The sequence below is a fragment of the Dermacentor variabilis genome, chromosome 4 (genome assembly GCF_050947875.1).
Source record: "Dermacentor variabilis isolate Ectoservices chromosome 4, ASM5094787v1, whole genome shotgun sequence".
NCBI lineage: Eukaryota > Metazoa > Arthropoda > Arachnida > Ixodida > Ixodidae > Dermacentor > Dermacentor variabilis.
This window is the reverse complement of record NC_134571.1, coordinates 33,929,129-33,951,012: the sequence shown is the minus strand read 5'-3', so window position 1 is coordinate 33,951,012 and position 21,884 is coordinate 33,929,129. Positions and strand designations below refer to the sequence as shown.

Here is a 21,884-nt window from a genome sequence, read left to right as displayed (position 1 = left end):
TCTTTTTTGCATTACAAACGACTTTCAGTCTACGGAATGGCACATGCTATTGCCTTTGGGTACTGCGACCAAGGGCCACCTTTTGCAAAATTCTTTTCTTTATCCATTCTCCTCAGCCTACATTGGCTGCCATGCTTATAGCTGCACTCAAACATTGAATGTGATGAGTAACATGAACAGAGTCGAAGAAGCTGCATTTTGATGAAGTGAGTCTTGTGACTACAGCTCTCTCATCTTTTTGGCGAAATGAGACCTTACAATCCCCTTTTTTTTGTGTGTGTGTGTGTGTGCAAGTTCTTAGAGATTTAGTTTGCATTACTGATGAGGAATCTGCAGGGGCATTAAGAACACTCAGCCTATGAAGCTGAAATCTGTGACCTTCCTCAACCTCGCAGTGGAAGCTTAAAAGGGCCCCAAAATACTTTTCTAACTAATCGTAGAATGACATCACTATTAAACTGTCACCTCACGAATGTCCTGCCGCAAAAATTTTTCGCATCTTTCAAGCACACGCAAGTGTAGACATAGTTGCTTGACTTTCTAGCAGCTTTCTCTCACTTCCACTAGTGCACTGAAAGCTACACAGGGGAGGCAGCAAGGGGGCACAAGGGAACAATGCTTCACTGACCCCACCCAAAGGTTGAACGTCCCAGCAACAAGATTTACGGCGAGACGGCTCGTGCCAGCACCCCATGGCGACTGCGGTATCTAGGCTACACTCTTCATCTTGAAGCCTATGTGCAACTGTCGTGTATAACTTGAAAACTGGCCCAGGAGCTTGTGCTAATGTCTTGTGTAGACTGGCAGTGCAAAGATGAAATGGTTTTTGTCTTTTTGAGACCACAGGCATACATATTTTTCACTTATTTCACTCAAATGAGCAATAATTGTATTGCTGAGAATGTTCTCACGATCACAAGATCAGCCAATAGCTGTTGTGGGCTCCGCTGCTCCAACAACGTGGCATGATGGCATCGCAAAAGAGAGAGCAAGCAATATTTCACTATTCTTGACACACAACTGTAAATTCCCTGCTGCATGCAGTGCAATAACATTTAGCTAATATCTCATGTTCACAGGAGCCTCGTTAACAGATTGGAAATGTTTTCCGCTTCCGAGCCCTCTTAATTGCTTTCTTACATGCAAACAGCACTTGCACAAGGTCCCTATTCAAGGTATATATTTGCGCATGAGAATAAAACCAATTTATGGCAGTCAGCACTTGACCTGTCTTCTTCCTTTCTCGTCTATGTTTCTACCGCTATTTTCTTCGATGCAATGTTGGCAAGAAAACGGAGCATAACATCATTTGTTTCAAAAGGCTCATTTTATTTGCAAATAGGTTTCCTCTGTGAAACTTGGACGTGGACAGCTTCACAACCAGCACTGTGCATCTGTGACACTGCACTTAATGAATGTACACACAGAGGAGACGGTAGGCAGAGAAAAGAAGGGGGGAAAAAAGGCTGCTTGCTTGGTAGCATTCAGCAAATGACAGAAACACGATGGGAAGTGATGCATGATTTTTCTGCACATTATGAATTGCACTCATCTATAGAACACAGGTGTAAATGGCAGCACATGACATGTGCAACCAATCGTCTTTGATGCAAAATCAAAATTATAGGAAAAAGTTATGTTTTAAAGGTATAGTGGGAGTGGGGATTGTCTTCTGACCTCGGTTCGGCAACCCCCTTGTGGGCTAAAGAAAGTGGCAGGCCTCTCCTTCGGGAAGCTTCAATTGAGACAGTCTTTACCCCTGAACTCTGCCTTGAGTTGCTGAATCAGGTCGAAGATCTTGAGCGAAGGCCCCACCTTCATGTCGGTCAGGGCCATGACAGATTCTTTGGTCAGCTCCAGGAGTTGCGCTCCGTCAACCTTCTGCAGGCAAAGAGGTCACAGGCATGGCAAGGTGTTATGGGTCATGCACACTGAGATGGCCCTCAAAAAAAAATTTTTTTTGCAGATGTATGCAATCTGAGCAACTGATACATCAAAGACAGCTACGCTGTACGAGCGGATTCCCACACCTTTTGGAAGCACTAGGGCTCTGTCTGCTGGCTTTTCTTACTGTGCCATCAGCTTTCACTGCTGTAGCCGTACAAACACCTGGCTGACCTTCAACATGGAGCCAGTAAAACACAATGTGAGAAATAAAAATTACGGATTACTGGCAAGAAACACAATGCAAATAAGTTGTCATCCGTTTGAAAGAGGTGTATTGTAAGGCAACTTTTATTTTGTAATGACTGATAATTATGTTTCAAAGCAAGAATTTCTGACTCTGGCTGTTAGTTGACTAACATTTGATACTGAGTATGTCGCCACCCCTTGGAACTCCCCTTAAAGGGCCCCTCACCACGCCACATAGCAAATATCAGTTATACGCTGGAAGTTGGTATGTGCTCTCTAGTGAGTGTTCTGCCACAGTAATTTTTCAAATTGGTTCATTAGTAGCCAAGATAGAAATATTTCACTGCCGTGAACCCATGATTTCAGGAGGTGAGAGCCACTGCCAAGAGTGAATCTCTCCACTTGCCCCGTCTAGCCTCCGCAAGCGAAATTTCATCCCTGCATTCTCCCATACCGGAGCTCGAGGATCGCGTGACGCATACATCATGGGCCCTGCCTTTTTTTCTCTCTCTTTTTTTTTGCGCAGTGCACTTTCGCCGATGGCGTCGTGCGCAAGCTATTGTGTTTGTTTTTTATGCAGCACACAATTTTGCGTGCTGTGCACAGGAACACCTGACTAGCGTTATGAGTTAGTGCTACGTGAACACTGAGGCAGATACAAGTGATTCATAGAGCATGATCACACGCTGGAACACGCTAGAAAATTACACTTTGTCTGTGCACGCGACTGCATGACATGGGATGAAGCAAAAAAAACGGAAGTACATCGATATTGCTGCGGTGAGAAGTAAAACAAGTACACGCAGACATTTGGTTTATGTGTTCTATTATTTCTCTAAACTTTAATCCATCTGATGAAGCAACGGATTACACAAATAACAGATGTTACTTTTAATAACTCTCGAAGTCGCGTGTCACTACGAGCGATGTCACGCCAGTGTAATGTACGTAGGCACACTTGTGCGATATACGTCGACTCTCCGGCTGGGAGCGCAGTGCCCATTAGGAAAAGGGCAAAGGGCATTCGGTTTGAAATTTAAGCTCTTTCCACGGCGCATAGTGATGTAAAGTTTAGAAGATGGAATAGTTAGTGCGCATTGCATGCATGGCGCTTGTCAGCTCAAGATGGCCAGACCTTGTGAGGGGCCCGTTAAGAGCTTCGCTGTAGAAGTGATTACACTGGAAACTGTGGAGTACCTAATTTGCATCCGGTATTTGTCAATGCCACCATTAGATAGCACAACGTTTAGGCAGAACACCTTCAGAAGATGAACTACCATGTTCTGACAAAATGTTTGACGAGGCCCGGAACATTTTATACTAAACCACGCAAAGCTGCACGCTAAGGAGCAGGCTTGACGCCTTTGAAAAGTGTCGCTATCTCTATCTCAAAGGTATGGTCCCAGCAGTCCAGAAAATCGCAATGTGGTTCGCACAGTATCTGGCAAATGCATGTTCGTATATGCCCATAAGTAGTCTAGCATTTGGCAATAAATTGAGCAGACTAGCATGCAAAAGTAAATTGTAACAACACTAACTTCAGCTGTTCCTGTTTCATACTTTCCTGCATGAAATGCAGCCTAATATGATAACTGAATGGGCCTAACAACTTGAAGTACAGTTTGGCCATGTAGGATGCCTCAGTGGGGAAGGTCCCACATTTAACATGGCCATTTGAGTTCTTAATGTGCACTGAGATCCCATTACTTGAGCACTTTCACATTCCCTCCATTGAAATGTGGTCACCGCAGCTGGAAGCTGAACCTTGTGGGGGGCACTCACTCCCATTACCTCCTGCATACTCGCGTCGTTCCGTTCACACGTGGCAGACGCCTCGAGCCAGCGTAGACAAGGGAGAAGCACTACGCGCCCTCCCGTTCTCCGTCGCTCTCGTGACGCGCGTACCCCTTTTCCCCACCCGGCTCGCGGGAAAAGGAGACATATCCAGCAGGCGAGTGGGACCTCCCCTCGCAAAAGGTACAAAAGCATAAAACTGCGCCACCAGAGGAGACCCTCTCTCTCTGACGCCAGACACCTAAGCTGCGGGACTGGATCACTTGCCGCAACCCGTGAGTGACCTCGTTTGCCTGACTACTCCAGGCAATGCGACAAGCCTATTTATTGCTTATAGCAGAGAGGACTTCCCTCTGCCAGTCTTCTCTATTGCTGGTAGCAATAAACGTTGTTACAGTTGACGCCGCTGGTTGCCCTATTCGTTTGAACCCGACGTAGCCACGATACCCGCACTACGGGTTGGGGAGTACCACGGAGCGACTGTGCGGGGCTAGATCCGGAGCTTGCCTTCAGCCCTAGCCGCACGCAGAGTGGAACCCCCACATCCTATGACACGCTTAGCAACAGAATGCCATTCCCACTAAGCCAACATGGTAGCTCACAAGGCCTAAAGTGGCAACAACACAGAACATATTTTCAACATACGTTTTTGCCATGGCAAGATCTGTCACTTAATGTTGCAGAGTGTTCATTTAACATCAGGCAATGACAGCATTATCACAGTCAAAATGAGCATAATTCGACCATGATGCCAGTAATTGTGTGTGACATACTTCAGCCAAAATCATAGCACAGTCAAAATAAACATGCTGATGCCAGGCAACAACGCGCGAAACATGCGTAAAAAATATGTTACAAATGTTTCCCGTTCAAAGGCAACAGTGACCTTCCGCTTTGCCACTTTGAAAATTTCCTACCAAAGTTCAGCAGAGGATTGTACTAAGCACAGCAAAGAGATGCATGTGGCTGTGCAAGCAGCAGTGTGCGCCAGCAATGGAATTGACAGCAGCCCCGATGAGCATATTGGGAGCCTCTGTCCCAAAAAAGTATTCCACAATTCAGCGCAGGGACCAAAACAATTGAGGTATGCAAGTAGGTTGACAGGACGGTGCAGTGCAAGCAAAATTTACTAAAAGGTGCAAGGTGTGACAATTCAAAATAATAGTGGGCTTTACTGTGCGGCTAACACCACGTCAGTGCTGCAGTGGGTCCACAAGCAAGTGCAGCGTGCGTCTCACAGGCAAAGTATGGTAGGCACGCTTCAGAGCGACATTTCAAAGCTGGCAGTGGCAGACAGGGAGCATCATATAACTGGACAAGACCACTTTCAGCGACATCAATTTCAGAGCACGCCAAGAGGCTGAAACCAGCAGGAGAAGACGTGACAAAACAAATTTATGTCTGGGCATTGTTCCTATGAGCTTCAAGTTACTTTCGTTGCTGAATGCAATGGCAGTATAGGCAGAACTGCCATGGCATCGAAGAATGCTTTCTGCAACTTAAGTCACTATATTATTATGCTTCTGTGACTGAAGGCTTTTTATCGTAGCTGCTTTATTTTCTGAGCTGAAGCAATCGCAAGAGACAAGTATGGTATCTATACAGTGCAAATGACTGAAATGAGGTTGCCAAGATGGTCGTGGGAGGTGACAGGGAAAGAGTCTGCTACATTTGAGCGTCATTGAAAGTTGCGTACATTGCAGTAAAGTTCATGAAGAAAGACTAAAACCGCTTTTTTAGACACATAACACTAAAGTACAAGCTTTTTTGACGAGGAGAAAAGAAACTGCCCTAATATCTTAGACAATGACAAAGACTTCACGAAACTTGTGATGAAGGAGCAGGTGGCTGGTAGGGCAAAGAAAGCAGGGGAAACCTATAAAAATGAAGCAACGCAATTTATAAATGGAATAATGAACGACCAATTTTCCAGACGCAAGATTTTTCGGACACCTTCGCAGCACCACCACAAACCCCATAGAGTCAATATATAGTTAGTTAAATGTGGCTTAATGGAACAAAAGCAGCTAAGGCTATGCTGAAAACTAAGAACGCCTTAAATTTCGGACGTAAAAGAACTTTCATTGTTCGATTTTCCGGACCTTTTGCCATGACCGCAGGTCCGACACGGCATTAACCGTAACCACCACCGTATGCATTTAATTATTTCGCTTCCTCGAATCGGCACTCTCGCACGCAGATCCGCTGCAACGCTAGGCCTAGCTACTTTGACGTTTTCTACCAAGCTTCTTTCTGTTCGATGCCTTATTTTTCATTGAAACAATTTGCCGTTGTTAGCAATGGCGCCAACTCCGCCTTTGTATTCCTCGCCAATGTCTTGGAATCTCATAAAGCATGACGCGTTGTTAAGTGCCCGTTCCTGAAAGTCAGCCTCACCTCAATACAGAAATGTTACGCAGTGAAGCATACACGAAGTATTGCAGGAAAGCATACAAAGAGTGGGAAGGGTCATTGTCTCGGGACTCGGCATGTACTCCTTGATTATACACGCGTGTACCCGCCGTCACCTATGCCGTCACCTGAGCCCTTGAGGGCTGTAAAAGATATGCATTCGTTTTTTTCCTGGACTGCCTGATTCTCCGGACGTTTTCGCGGCCTCTAGGAAGTCAGAAAAATTGGACGTTGACTGTATAACAGATGGAAGCCACCATTCCCTCAAATTCCTGTAAAAAAAATTAATTAAATTCCAAGGTTTTACGTGCCAAAACCATGATACGATTATGAGGCACAATGTAGTGGACTCTGGAATAATATTGACCGCCTGGGGTTCTTTAACCTGCACCTAAATTTAAGTATGCGAGTGTTTTTGCATTTTGACCTGGTCGAAATGAAGCTGCCCCAGCCAAAATTGAACCTGCGATCCTGAGCTCAGGAGCACAATGCCATAGTCACTCAGCTACTGTGGTGGGTCAAATTCCTGTGAAATGGACATCATGAGATAGATAACACAGATAATAATATGAGATAGATAACACAGTGAGGGGCCTTTTGATTGTGAGTTACGAGGACAGTGAGTTACGAGAAATAAGGAATGCTGTAGTGGAGTTCTAGATCAAGTTCGACAGCCCGGGGTTACGTAATGTGCACCCAAAGCATGGTACACAAGTGTTTCCTTCATTCTGACCCTAGTCACTGGAGAACATGTTGAGTTATTATAGCAATTACCCCACCTGTGTACTTGTAGGTCATAATAAAACGTAACATACTAAAAAAAAAAAAATCAGCATGCAGTGTCTAACCATAGTGCACAGGTTAAAATGTAAAAGCCTCAGCCAAACAATTTTAGCAGCAAGTTAGCAAGACAGTAACAGAAAGAAAGAAAGAAAGAAAGATTGCAATTAACAAGCAGAAAGCAGTTAAAAAGAGAACCAAATACTGAAATGTATTTCATGTGTGTGGGGAGAGAAGCAGTGTTGGAGTATGCGCATGACACCACTTTCTGTGCTGAGAGCAGACTCTGAATAAGAAAAAAAATAAATAAATGTTAGAAATTATTCATACACTAAATTAAACATTTGTGTGCTGACTTTAATGTCAATTTCTTGGGACACAATGCTCTAAGTTCTTGTTTATCTATTCAAATTTATCACAACGAAAAATATACATGTGCAGTTTTTTATAAAACCACCAGCAGGATCCTATCCATGAAGCTTTCCAGCACTTGAAGTCAAAACACACTAATCTATGGACTAACACAGACACAGGATGAAGTCATGCACTGCTACTTCTTTTTCTACTAGCTAGTGCTTAACTTCAAGCAAGCATCAAGGGTAAGAAGTTACATTTTCTTTTCGTACCTATAGTACTATATCAGTGTCAGCCACGCAACTTACAGGATGTCAGCAGGATGTCAGCGAACAGCGATGTCAATTTAATGCACTTGTTGGAATGCCAAATGTGCCTTTTGTGTCAATTTTTTTTAACCTACACACTGACAACACTGGCACACTATTTTTGTGTTAACACTTCAAGATGACGGCAATCTCAGACGGTGCTTTTCACTGTCGTTATAAGTGTATATTCAAGTGATGCAAAACTATTGGTAAATTGACTAATGATAGTGTAAACTTTGACTTTTGATAGCACTACTCAGTCGGCAGGTGTCCAACGGGCGTTGATCCCCAGAGCAGGACAATTTTGTTCTTGAATTGCAAAGCTTCCCGAGACACCTATATGGGTTTCCTTTGTAGATTGCTACGGCAATCTGGGTGAATGACAATTTTTCCCTTTCTTCAACCTTCCTTGACCTTGCAGGCTTCTGCAGAACTGATTTTCCATTAAAATAAGCTCTTATAATGCAGCAAAAAATCTCCACTATATCCATAGCCGATTCTATTTAAAAGTAGGTCTGTGACACATTCTGAAAAGACGAACCTTCACATACCGCTGTTAAGTGTTTCATTATTGGAATCGGAAGACAGTTGCAAAAGCAAGAAATACTTTAAAGTAAAATAAATAAATAAATAAAAAGCGATTTACGCGGTAATTGTACAAATGCATTAGCGGCTTGGCGCAATGTCCATTCTGCATGTGACCAGAAAAAGTTGCGCGTGATGCACTGCAGCATGCACGTGCTGCTGCAGCAAAGTATGCTGTATATGCCTCATCTAAACAATTGCCCAAAACTTTGTCTGTTGTGGACAATAGTTTGTCAATAGTAGAGTCCATCAAAAGTGGAATTAATTACATTAATAATACAGACAGGCATGAACTGTATCACAATATTTTAATATGAAACTATAGACAATCCTATTGATAGTTGTGTAATTCTTAGCTAGTGATATTACCAACAATATTGCAATAACTGACCATCTGTAACACTCATTTCATGTACAGTGAAACCTCATTAAACTGTAGTTGTTCGGACCTTGGAAGAAGTGTGTACTAGACGGTAGTACTGCTCCACCAAAATAGCGTGAAATCACCCACTTACCTGTCTAAAGCGGAGCGGAACTCGTGGAGAGTGTGATGAAAGGGCAAAAAACATGCAGTATTTATTCATTTCGCACGAAAAAAGTCTTATTTTCGTTTGATGCCATGGCGGCCTAGCATCGATAACAGTGGCCTCAAGCTCCCTTAGGCTGCGAGTCAGCTTTTCCGCCAGCCCCCTCTTCTCAGCAAACACCCGCATGAGGCTGACATAACGTGCAGGTTCTGCCACTGTCGGGCCTGACTCGCCCGTGCTGTCGCTTTTCGTGTCGTCCTCATCACTGTTGTTAGGCGACACTTCGGCAATAACAGAGGCAACAATTGCGAAAAGTCGAACCTCGAAAAGTTGAACCTCGTAGTCGACATGTTTTCATGGTTACAGCAGCACTGCTGAACATCTTCTCCTTCACATTCCAAATGCCACACATATAGTCAACGGTAGATTCCCCTCTCATGCCAGTGCCGATTTCATGCCACGTTCGATAGCACAAACAATGTCCAATTTTTCTTTTATCCTGAGCACCAGGTTTTTGTCCTAGCTTGCACGTCGCCACAACACAGGCCACCACTAGCCAGGCACAACAGTCTCTGGCTCGGCAATGAAAAGATGTTAATGTGGCTTCACTTTTCCAAGCACCCTCTGCGTTTGTGCTTGGAGGCCGTTCTGATATCTGAGGCTCGTTCTTCTGCCTGGCCAACCAACCAATATGATTGCAAACATTACGTGTAAACCAACACGTGCGCAATAAGCTGGTACGGTTTATGCGGATACAAAACGCATTATGTTCAATGGTCGCTGAGCTGGGGATTTGACTTTACTACTTTTAACACAGAACTACTGTTTAAGCGGGTACAGTTTAACAAGGTTTTACTGTAATGGGGAATAGGGAAACCCCTTCAAGTTTACATTGCAGTGTTTATGTGCGGTATGTCACGTGATTATACATAATTTATTGATAGTGCAGTGCCGATAGTACTATTGATAGTTTATAGTGAATCAACTATTGACAGTTTTGCGTCACTAGTATACGCATGACGATCAATGAGAGAAGCAATCAGATACTTTGCAGAATCAATAAGTCAGTTGGGGCAAAATACCGTACTATGCCAATTGCCTTCGGCCTACTCCTAAACACCAAAAATTGCTGGCTAGCACAAATCCTCACAACTGTCTCGCTATGCGCAGCGCAAGAGCACCAAGGAGCCCATTATTTGCGCGGGCTGCCGTTGACAGAGGCCGCACCTGCCTACAGAAGCCCTGGCAGTAGGCAGCGCAGTCATTGAGCCGCAGGAAGCGGGCCACGTGTGCCACACCCCAACGCCGGGGGTGCAAGCTGCTCAGGGACACGCTCAGCCCAAGGCCGCCTCGTGTCTGCACTCGTTCCTCTTCCACTTCCTCGCCTACTTCCAACGGCCTGTGCAGAGGGTTAAGAAACACCGCTCCCATGCACTGCCTTCACCTGTGGTCTGGAAGAACCACGCCACGTGTTCCTAGCGGTAGTTCCAAGCATTAAAAAGAATATCAATTGGTGAAGATGTGTGTCTGACCCTGTCCTTGTCCTGAGGGAAAAAAAAAAAAAAAAGAGGGAGAACGCAGATGGGCTGTAGAGATCAGCACGTCATGGTGGAGCGCTTTGTTGCTCAATGCTTTTTTTTTTCTCCATCTTTCTTCATCGTTCTTTAAAGTAATTTTAAACACTGTTAAACACTTTGTATTCCTTAGCATTCACCATATTTCATGTTCAGCTGTTTCTTCAGTTCCGGTAGTTAAAGTGGTCAAAAATCAAATGTGCAATTTTGACCTCACAAGAAGAATGAGTGGCTTCTTAGCCACTGCAGCAAATTAAGAGAAAACTAAGCTCTGGCAAGGTGCTTTTTCTTTTCCTTTACTTGGCAAAGTGTCAAACAACAGAGGTGAGCAGATACTGCCGAGTCAATGCTTACATATTTCTTTTATTTGCAGTGCTGTCCTGACCGTTAGTGCCTGAAATTTTGGACATGATAGTTTTGGATGTGGTTCACTAGATCCAAAAAGCTTCTATGCCAACGAGGTTCACTTTAGTAAAGCAACAGCGCTAAATCAAAAACTCCACCCCAGCACCTTGTCCTGCAACACAATCTGAAATAGCTGAGTATTTACTACTGCTGCTGCTGCTACTACTACTACTACTACTACTACTACTACTACTACTACTACTACTACTACTACTACTACTACTATTATATTATTGTTATTAATAATGACGTTCAACATTCTAAATCCACACTGTAGGCCGGTTTCCTGTGCTTCTGTTTACACATAAAACAAAGAATGATGCAAGTACTGAATGTGAACATTTTTACAATCTACAAGTATGGTCACAATCTCCACCTTCTGGCTTGTGTCTTTTTTGTCTCGTCTATAAACAAAAACATTTTAAGCCTCTCCATAGACAAAAGCTGGTCCTGCCCGAAAAGAATACGAATCGGTGAATATGCATGCCTGACCCTGTCCTTGTCATGAGGGGAAAAGAAGAATACAGATAAGCTGTAGAGATGAGCACATCACGGAGGAAAGGTTCGTTGCTCAATGTATTTTGCCTGTCCAAATCAATTTTAAACATCTGTATTCCTTAGCACACACTATATAGTTTGTTCAATTGTTTCACAGCAAATGCTCTAGCACTAAGCACAAGTGAGCTTCTACTGTACACATCTGCATAATCAAGCTAATAGTATATGGTTACATAGCGAAAGGGAGCATTTGGTGAACTTTTCAAGTAGCATTGAACACAACCTCTGCATTGTTATGGTCACTGCAGTACTGACATGGTAGCATGTTTCTCAATGCACAACACTTGCCACACTGAACCGTCAAGTAGCTAGGCACAGTACACTGGAGACTTCTCTATCGTGCACCACCTTCGATACTCATATATCTGCATGGTGCAGAAAACCAGCAACCAGACACAGTCCCTGTTATACCAGGCTATGATGCAGTGCTGCATCTTTGCCCTGCTACCAGCTGCCACATAAAATGCCCTTTTATCTGTTTTTTAGCTGCCCGTAAGACTCTCAGATTGCACCTTCCAGCCTGTGGATGGCTAAACCAAATTGTCAATCCATCCTCTTTTCTATAAATATGCGCATAACATAACATGTGTAAATATGAATATAGACAATATGTAAATACACAGACATTTCCACCTCTTTCATGGTTAAAAAGAGGGTTCTTGCTTGTCTAGTGCTATAGACTCTCCAACATATGCATTAGAATGCATAAGATTTTTAAATGACATTTGAAAGACTTGTAGCCTTCTGTTTTGCTTCATAACTGTTTGCTCAACTTTCTTATTTCTTTAATGGCTGCCTTTGTGGAACATCTTCGGAGCGCACTGTTAAGGATAGAAAGGTTACTCATTTCCGAGTCCCACATGGCTGCAGATGCCTCGCAATACACCCAGGGCTGCCCAGGGCCAGCTCACCTCATGGCTGCAGCGGACTGTGGGCTGACACCGATACTGGTGTCCGAGCGGTTCAGGGCACTTGCATCAGATGACGACGTGACTGCAAAACACACATGGCACTGCTTGACACGGCCTAATGTACAGTTCCATTAACAACCACTAACTGAGGGAGAGGACAAGGCTGTTGAAAGAACACCAAAACAAACTTAAAGAAACACTATAAACAGATGTGTGAAGTCAAGCTAGAATGGCAGATTATGCTTCTGTTGCACACGGTACGCCAGTCTTACTGTGAGCATGACCAGTTTTGCTTGACGCTTGATGAGCCAGAAGTGGCGCAAGAAAGTAAAGACCGATGGCAACACTACCTTGAAATTTCTCTGCCAGCCACTTTTGATATCACAGGAATTTAACAGCGCCTGCTCATGGACAGCTAGCCGCCTGTCGATACAGAATAATAAAGCCACTTTCCAAAGCAAGTGAAGGATAAACCTTGCAGCTTTTGTTAGACATACAAAGTGGTGTTCAGTAGGGACCTTCTTTGTGAATTTCATGCAGCTCTGTTTAGCCACTTCAGTTCTCACAGCAAACATGATTTCTTTCTGCAGCACATGACACCAAGACTGGCATTAACAGTCTGCATAAAACCAATATGTTGTCTCCATTTATGAACTCGTGTCTTTTTCTCTCTTTTTTCAGCAGGCACTTTCATACTGATAAAAGTTGTATATGAAAACAAAACTGAGCAGCTGAAAGACACAGAAGATGCCCTATTAGGATTGTCTACTGCACTATCATCTCACCCATGTCATCAATATCAGCTTTGACGTGGACGTCGTCGTCGCCATAGAGATCATCACCGGGAGATCCACCTTTGATGGTTCCCCCACTCTTGCGGCTTCCAGGCATGAAGCGCATCTTCTTTTCTGCATGGGGGCGGTTTGTCACAGATGTCAGCAAAGTGGCGGGCAAAAGTGAACCGCGCTCCTCAAACGAATGTGCATGATTGGGGGGGAGGAAAGCTGCACAATGCGGGGCAGGCAGAAGCCCTCCAAGTAGAAGCCCTCCAAGTCATGCACACACTGGTCATACAGCCTTGCTAATGTGCACCCAGCAAACAAGCATTCAGTTCAACCTCCTGCCACAGCACAAAACGCAAGAGAAAGCACAAGCACCAACACCATGAATGCATTCCCGCCTGAACACCATGCCGCAAGGGAAAAGTGCAACTACGTTTCAGTGCTCGCAGCTTTTCGAGGCAAACAGCTGTTAAGCTAACAGCACCAAATTTAGAAAAAAAAAAGATATTTAATTACACCAAGTGAGTTTGATGACAGAGTAAATTCCTGCAGAGTTTGTGCCTGGTGCACTAAGCACAGCGTCTCGGTTATAAAAGTGCACAAAGCTCTAGTTACATGCCATGCCACATAACGGCAGCCCGCCAATGTTTTATAGCAATGATGCAATTGCGCACAATGCATAAATGTCTCAGTGCAGCCAGCCTTCCAATTTTTGTCCATGTCCACTCACTGTGCAAATGAAGAAAAAGCATGGTGTGGGGTGGTCATATCAACATGAAGAGATAACATTTCAAACTTAGTGTCGCTGTTTTCAAACACAGCTGCTTCCAGGCATAAATAATGGAACAAGGCTATGTAAGTACTCAACCTGGCATGCCTTTTGTCCTACCGGTTTGCACTTGTATACAGCCAACTTTTCCTGATGACAAAATAAGAAATGTTTCACATGTACGTCTACAGTTACTCAACCATTGGATCATGTGTTCAAGTGGCCATATGCAGTGAGGCAGGGGAAAAATACTTTGCAGCTGTGGCAGAGGTCTAGGCCCATAGTATGAAGGTCGGCTGCCACGATTACCAATACAGAATCTCTTCAATGTGATACAAAGGCACAGCAAATTTTATGCCAAGGATATCCAGAGATGAGGTGCACACGTGTTTCTGTAACTGTTGATGATCTCGGTGCAGATTGCTTTATTTTTACCCCCCCCCAGTGCAACCCCCCCCCACAGAATTCACTACACAAGATATCTAATCCTGCTTGGCTTAACACGCTCAGTCAGATCCACCCAGTGCTACATTTGACTAACTTGAAAAACATTAACCCTTTAACTAAAAAAAAAAAACATAGAAGTCACTGTAAAACACAATTTTAATGAATAGTTAATTTTGGAACACATGTTGTCACTAATCTTCATAACAGTATGTCCTGGTGACAAGGTCATGGTGGCTATTGGAAACAAACGTTGTGCTAAATTCACTTGCACACCAGTTTCAAGGTGGACAATACTAATTTCTGAAAACTAAGACACAATTGCAGAGTAGCAGCAATTACTACCTATTCAAGTTTAAAATACTCTTAATGCTATGCGATAATACTGTATTTGCAGAGATACAACACAAACACCAGTATAACACAGGGACTGGTTTTTCAAGGTCTCAAAAATTAGAGAGATGTTTAAAATGTGACCCGGCATTGGATAAGCCACAGCCAAATGCTTAAGAAGAACAGGCACAATGCACACAAAAGGTTTGGTAGTACACGTCTGCATGGTGCTCATAAAAAAAAAATAATAATAATAATGCCTTTTTACGCTTATAATTACTGCGTTAAGTATTTTTTTCTGTGAACAGTGAGGGACTGGAATTATTTTAGCAAGAATGTTGTGTTAGTAGATTCATTACCTGTGTTTTCATCTTTTCTTGATAAGTGAAATATAGTTTTGCAGTTTCAGCATATTTTCACATGTTTTGTTTAACCAATACTGGTTTCGTATTTATGCACATTTTGTAGCTTATGCATAAACCTTCGTGCCATTATGTTGTATATTCTGTTACAGCCTTATGAACCCTTATAGTGGCCCTTGGCTACAGTACCAACAAATAAGTAATAAGCAGTGCAACTTGATGAAGCCAAGGATTTTAACACCGCATTTACTACTGTATGTGCAAATATGCCAACATAACGGCATATGAGGCCTGCCGTTGATAACAAGAAGACTGAGTGCAAATTTAACCAATGAAAACAGAACTGATTGGAGGAGTAAACAAAATCAAAATGCTCTGGAGAAGTAGGGACATGGTGGCACATGAACTTCTTGAAGTATTTAAAGTTTCATGAAATGGTTCATGATATACCAGCGAAAGTCTGTTCACAAAGATGGAATGCCAATTGATTGGCAGGTTTCGTTAAGTTGCACATCATAAAGGGATGACCGTACCCTTCCTTGCATGTCTGAATGGCTTTGTGATGCACAGACTTTCGTTAATTTGACTCTTACTCATTACATTTCCGGTTAATTCAATTTGGACTGATGCTCCCGGTAGGTGCACATGCATTTCTATGGGGAAAGATTTCTTTATTTTGATACTCAATTTCACCCTCATCAGATAATTTGGACTTGGCTTGGTCAGCACCTGAGTGCCTGACCCCAATTGTGAGCCCAACGACTGCAGCATCTACTTGGCAGTGCTAGGAGACAGTAAATGTGTCGAAGAAACACTATCTCTTGCTGAAAACAGATTTCCAGCCCGTCATTGACAGATTTCGAGGTGAAAATAACAGCTCAAAATGAATTACTGTAGTATTTATGTGATTAGAGGGAGCCATTTTTGCAAGGACACTGGTTCGAAAATTGCCTGCTCATTAGGATTGGATACGAAATAGAAACAGTGCTCACAGCACCAGCAACAAGGTACCATCGCTGTCATCAGCACAATCATCACAAGAGGCCATAAAAGCTTTTACATAAGGTGGTGATAACGACGTACCACTTTTATGCTTCATGAAAACTCACTCAAAAGATACATTATTTATTTGTAAAACTACTGGAAACAGAGTCGCACACTTTTTCGGCTATCTGAAGACTTGCATGCATCGCAAGGCAAACTGGTAGAATCACTAGTCTAGGTGTGAGACACCATCCTGTTTGCTACTGTAGTGAAGTGGTTACAGAATGTGGAATATCAAATGCGACTGAGCGCAATGAAGACTGCATGTAGTGGTCTATAGACAGCAATAAAGAGCTGTCCAAGATTAACAATGATGAAGATTAAGTGTAAATAAATTCCGCAAGTGAAGATAAAGTCTACATCTTATTTCTGACTGCCAGAATTGGAGGTATGCTACACGTTTTGTGTTATAAAATCAGGTACGCATTCGATTTGAGTGCCCACTGCTTTCTGCTCTGGATCCATAAAAACTCGGTGCCATGTTAGAATTCAGCAAATATTGACAAATGAAGCCAGAAGCACGTTAGGAGGTTTTTTTCTACCTTTGCTTTTACTTTGACTCGCCATATTATTCAATCAATACTGTCGGTCCTATCAAGGTTACGTTAATGGAATTCAACTGCATAATGAAGTGCTGACCCCCTCCCCCCCACACACATACAAAGAAATGAACTAGCTTTAAGTGAACACTCAAGCGGCCTGCTTTTTTGTCCATGTTCGATCTCATGCTCATGTATCCTTGTTACAGATCCGTAAAACTTGTGCATTCTGCTATTACTAGAGCTGCCTTTCTTTCATGGCTCATACACAACAACATGAAGAAAAAAAAAAGTGGGGCCATGTTTGTGGCACAGCTTTAGGTGTAACATGAAAGTTTAGGCCAGAAATTAGAGACAAAGAAAAGTGTCGCATTTGTGCAAATACAGTATTGTCTGGCTGAAGAAAATTGTGGCAATTATAGATGCACATTATATAATTTTTTTTACTTGAAGACTCCTCTTATTCTCTAGAATCACAGTTTCATATTCAAATTCTTGTTTTGCCTTTTTAAGGCATTCTTGCTGCACAATTTCAAAAAAAAAAAAAAAAAACAGCTGCACATACAGCATGCAAAAGAAAGAAATACAGTGAAAGCCCATTACAACAAGTTCCATCATAGCTTACCATATACAACTGAACTGCAATATAACGAACACGAATGCTACATTGAAGCATATCTAAAATGTCTCTCGCCTATATTTTAGCATGTCACCAATGTATGTTTCTAACGAATATCAGATACAATGAAAGCATTTTCGCATCGGATACAACTTCATTATCACAAGGTCCAATGGCATAGTTCTTCAGTAGGCTGTTAAATCTGAGCGCACGAGCATTTTTGCATTTTGTTCTCAAGCTTGAGAGCTATGTTTAGCAGTGCAACACCGAATTAAGCAAATAAAATCAAGTTGTGGGGTTTAACATTCCAAAACAACACACCTTCCATGAAAGGCGCCATAATGGGGTCCAGATTTATTTTGACTAGCTGAGGTTTCTTAACACGGCACCTAAACCCAAGAAATAGGGTGTTTTTTACTTCCTTCATCATTGGAATGCCACTACGGCCGCCAAAAATCGTAGCTGTGACCTTGTGCACGGCAGTGCAACACCACGGCCACCAAGTTACCGCGATGGGTATTCGGCTGCATTAAATATCGAAGTCTGAAGAGGAAGAATGCTGTAGCTGCAAGAGTAACACTCATAGCAGCATGAAAAAAAGACAATTAGCCCCGCTGGTGCAATTGTATATTCTTTTTTAAGCAAGTTTTGATTGAGTGGCTTAGTGCTTATAAAGCTGGTTTAAGGGCAATGATGAGTGTGGCGATACGGAGTTACAAAAATATATACTACCAAAGTTCGGTCTAGTGAAGGGACTGATAAAGTGAGGTAACTGTTGTAATAGCAAACACCTGTTGTAATGAGGCTTGACTGCAGAACTGTTAATCCAAGTAAGGCAAAAATTAATGGAGCAAGAGCCGAGAAATGAACAGACAACAAAAAGGAGGAACATGCCGTGCATATGATGGTAGTTGGTGTCGTTAGTCTGCGTTATGGATGAAAATGCTTGCTTGACTAACTTTGGGTCGGTTCTTGAGTTCGAAACTCACTTCTGCGAGGGCCCTTGTAGCTCTGGTACTTTTTCTTCTTCTTGAGAAAGCTGGTATCTGGGAAGAAATAGAACAAGATAAACACACATCACATGAGGCATGGCATGAGAAATGCTGCCTGATACAAAGTTGGAATCATTCACAGTAAAATAACTGCCTTGTCATTTTTTATTGATGCAACCATTGCCAAGAAAACCTATAGGTTGCTGAATTTGAACACCTTCATGTCCAACAGCTTTAACCAATAAGTTTATAAACCACACAGTTTATGTGTTTATGAACTGCATGAAGCAACTTGCCATACTGATTAGATTCAAATACACCCACAATCTTAAAAGGCACCAAGTCTTTGTGGCAAAAAAAATAAATAAAAAGAAATTGTGAACAAACTGTAGCCACTGTTGCAGGTTATGTATATACCAATCCAGCAACATGTTAGATTAAGCAAGTATGCAGCAGGATTGTAAATTTTGCCATGTGTTGAAAAAATTTTCACTTACATTTTTCTTTTTTTTGTGTGTGATTCTCTACCCTCAATTAAAACTTACATAAAGAATCATCTGCAACATGAGATAAATGCAAATTTAGTTGTGTAGCCTGACCTCACCTGACCATTGTTTAATTTGGCGATGAAAGAACTGAAAGTTCAACACACGAATATACTTGTCTAAAAAAAAAAAAAAGGAACAGCTGGTCCATTTTAATTTTTTATTTTCAAACAAAGCAGATACAAGTTTCTTCTTAATGGTCATATGCAATTAAAATATTGATTGCTCTCTAGTGCTTTCATAGCTTTACTTAGTTATCTCTGAATGCCATGTTATTGCTTTTCTTTATTGCAATGAAGACATGAATGAAGGCATATTGCCTGGTGTAAGGCCTGTGCTGTGTATGAACTTGAGCAGTGTTTTTTTGATATTTGTTGTGTACCTAGCAATCTTAGCAGGTTGTAGCACATTCGTCAAGGCCACCTTGCAGTAGGAGACAGTGAGCTAGGCGTTTTAGCAAGAAGTAATCTGGCGTCGGAATGAAGAGGAGTTTATACTGTAAGTGAGTTCACCCTATTTTTACTGGACAGGCAGCTGATACATGTGCTTCAAAATTCTAAGCATTTTATGGTACCACGATAATTTGTCAAAGGTTCAGCTGCTTTTGCTTGGCCCTTGCTTGCTTATGCTAATAGTCGAAGGAGGACAAAGGGCAGAGTGAGAGTGGCCATGGCAGAACTCGAAATAAAGTATTTTAAATTAAATTTAATTTAAGGGTTTACAGAGTCAAAACCACCACATGATTATGAGGCACGCCAGACTGGAGGACTCGAGATTAACACTGAGCTGCTGGGCCTCTTTAACGTCCACCTAAATCCAAGTACATGAGCGTTCTTGCATATTTCACCCCCATTGAAATGCTGCCCCCGATCCGTATCAAGCCAGCTACCTCGCCATACCACCGGGCTACCACTGCGAGTAGCTCAAAGCAAGTAGGGCAATGCCTTGGCAACAGGCCCAAGCACAGTACCGGTCTGCCTGGGTGGTTCCAGGGGATACTGGACCATCTGGCACCAGCCAACAGGGAACAGGTCGGGGCTCTCACAGTCACACCACTGGTCGTAGCTGTCCTCCCAGCCGTCAAAGTGGACCCGCAGCAGCCGGCCCACCACCTTGGTCACGCGACCAACGCAGATGAGGCGCGGCTCCATCAGGTCCACCACCTCGGCATGCATGCCCTCCTGGAAGCCATGCTTGGGTATGTCCTGCCACAAGGAGAGAAGTGTCACTTTGACGCTAGACAGATTTAATACTGGGCACGAGACCGAGCAGAGTTGCCGCCTGGCCGGCACTGGCTGAACCATGGATAGTGTGGATAGCATTGCGTTTCGTCTGCTATGCCCTACGTGTTTACATGTGCGCAAATGGTGTGCATATCTTTAATGACCAGTTCTTCTGCGGTTGTAGCACAGCCATATATGCTGGTCTGCATTTTTTGACAGTGTACAGAAAGATTTACCCTTACGCTTTCATCTTTATGTAGCATAAAATCAGTAACTGTCTATGTCCAGCAAGCGATGTGCGACCATTGCACCCTTAGTTCGCCGAAATCATGCCAATTTTATTGTTGCTTTGTGTTTTGAGTAAACCACAGAAAGCATTTTTGCTCGTTTTAAAGAAATCAAGTTGTGGCAGCAATACGTGAATGCCGCGCTTTAGCAGCTTTCACGTTTTCATGTTGATCACTGCACAACCTCTGATACCATGCAACATGAACGAGGTCGTGTGAATATCGCTCAGCAGTACAATAATAATAATAATAATAATAATAATAATGTTAGCAAACACTCATTATTGCATCACGCCTTTTATATTACAATGAAAGCATCATAATAATTCCATAACTCTCGTTTAATGATTATGCAGAAGCCTGACGTACTCCTATAACCATTTATTGATGAGTGTTAACTACAGGCAACATATATTAAAAAAAATCTTTCTTGCGAGCTTCAGTACTGAGTACGAAGTTTCTGGCTAAATGTCTTCAGCCAACACTGAATGACAAGCAGCAAGTATCATTTCTTGGTTTAGAGCAAGAACACTGGACGAGAAAGAAGTTTGGCATGAGACGCTGTATTGTGAAAAGGACACAGGCCAACGTAACATATCCTGCTGTAGTGGTGTCACGCATGTGACGTAAACCAAATGAAATGTACATCTATGGTTCACCTATGATGAGAGCTGTCTATACAAATTAAAAACGAAGCCTTAGGTGGCTTGGGGTGAAGCCTACTTCCAGCTTTCTGCCTGGGGTTTTCCCCCTATTGCTGAAAAATGTTTTGCAAAATATTTTTTGTTATTGATTATGCTTATTCTTGATGTGTTTTGCATATTTAGATAGAAAATAAACATCTTTCTCTGGATGCTTATATGTCCCATCATTAAAGGATTAATATGTGGTTCTGATGCCATGAGGGTGAGTTTATTTTGCCTCAAAAGTAAATTGTGGGCTTTTGTGTTCTGATTCGCTGCTACAAAAGGAAATCTAAAATATAGGGCATCGGTGAGGATCGTGTGTGACAGTTCTCTCTAGATGCAGAATGTCATATTCGCCGAGTTGAAAGATGGTTACTATAATTTTCTTTCGCTCTTCAGTGTGGAGTTGTTAGCTGGATGGAAAACAGCAGCCATTATTAGCTGAAATAAAACAACCTAATGATTTTAGCCTCTCTAATAATTACAACTTTGTGTGCAACCCTGCAAGACAGCTTCGTGCTTAAATTACGTGCTTTTAGTGTTACTGAGATAAAAATATTTCCATCTGAAGCAACCTGGCTATCCTACTGATGTCGTTCACAGTGGCCTGGCTTGTTTAATTGAACTCATTAACAGTTAGCATTTTGCAGCGAAATAAAAAAAAGAAGGGAAGAAAAGTAGCCAACATGTATGCACACAAATTGATTACCTAAAATGCGCATCACCTTGACTTGCTACTTCAACTTTGTTGTACAAAGAAGCTAACATTTTGTAACCAGTGCAAGAGTTGCAGAGAAGGCGCTAATAATTAGGTTTCACAACAATTTTAGCAAAGGTGGTGGAACTTCATCAAAACATGCAGAAAAATCCCCAAGGAAGTGCCGAAACATACATTGTTTCACTGAATGCCAGTCCCCC

At 42.6% G+C, this 21,884-nt stretch overlaps 1 protein-coding gene across 6 annotated transcripts in view; it reads right to left on the bottom strand.

Annotated features, from left to right (window-relative positions):
• Positions 1-1,308: 1,308 nt before the first annotated feature.
• The window catches only part of LOC142578913 (MBT domain-containing protein 1-like), a 48,357-nt gene continuing 27,781 nt past the window's right edge, over positions 1,309-21,884 (bottom strand). For 2 of the 6 annotated variants that reach the window (XM_075688602.1, XM_075688603.1), the window contains exons 13-19: positions 19,741-19,975; positions 18,223-18,279; positions 13,992-14,042; positions 13,127-13,249; positions 12,342-12,423; positions 10,121-10,292; positions 1,309-1,881 (exon numbers count right to left, since the gene is read on the bottom strand). In XM_075688602.1, the coding sequence (XP_075544717.1) occupies positions 1,738-1,881; positions 10,121-10,292; positions 12,342-12,423; positions 13,127-13,249; positions 13,992-14,042; positions 18,223-18,279; positions 19,741-19,975 (864 nt within the window). In that variant the 3' untranslated portion in view covers positions 1,309-1,737. The other 4 variants (XM_075688604.1, XM_075688607.1, XM_075688605.1 and 1 more) reach the window with 4 other exon arrangements.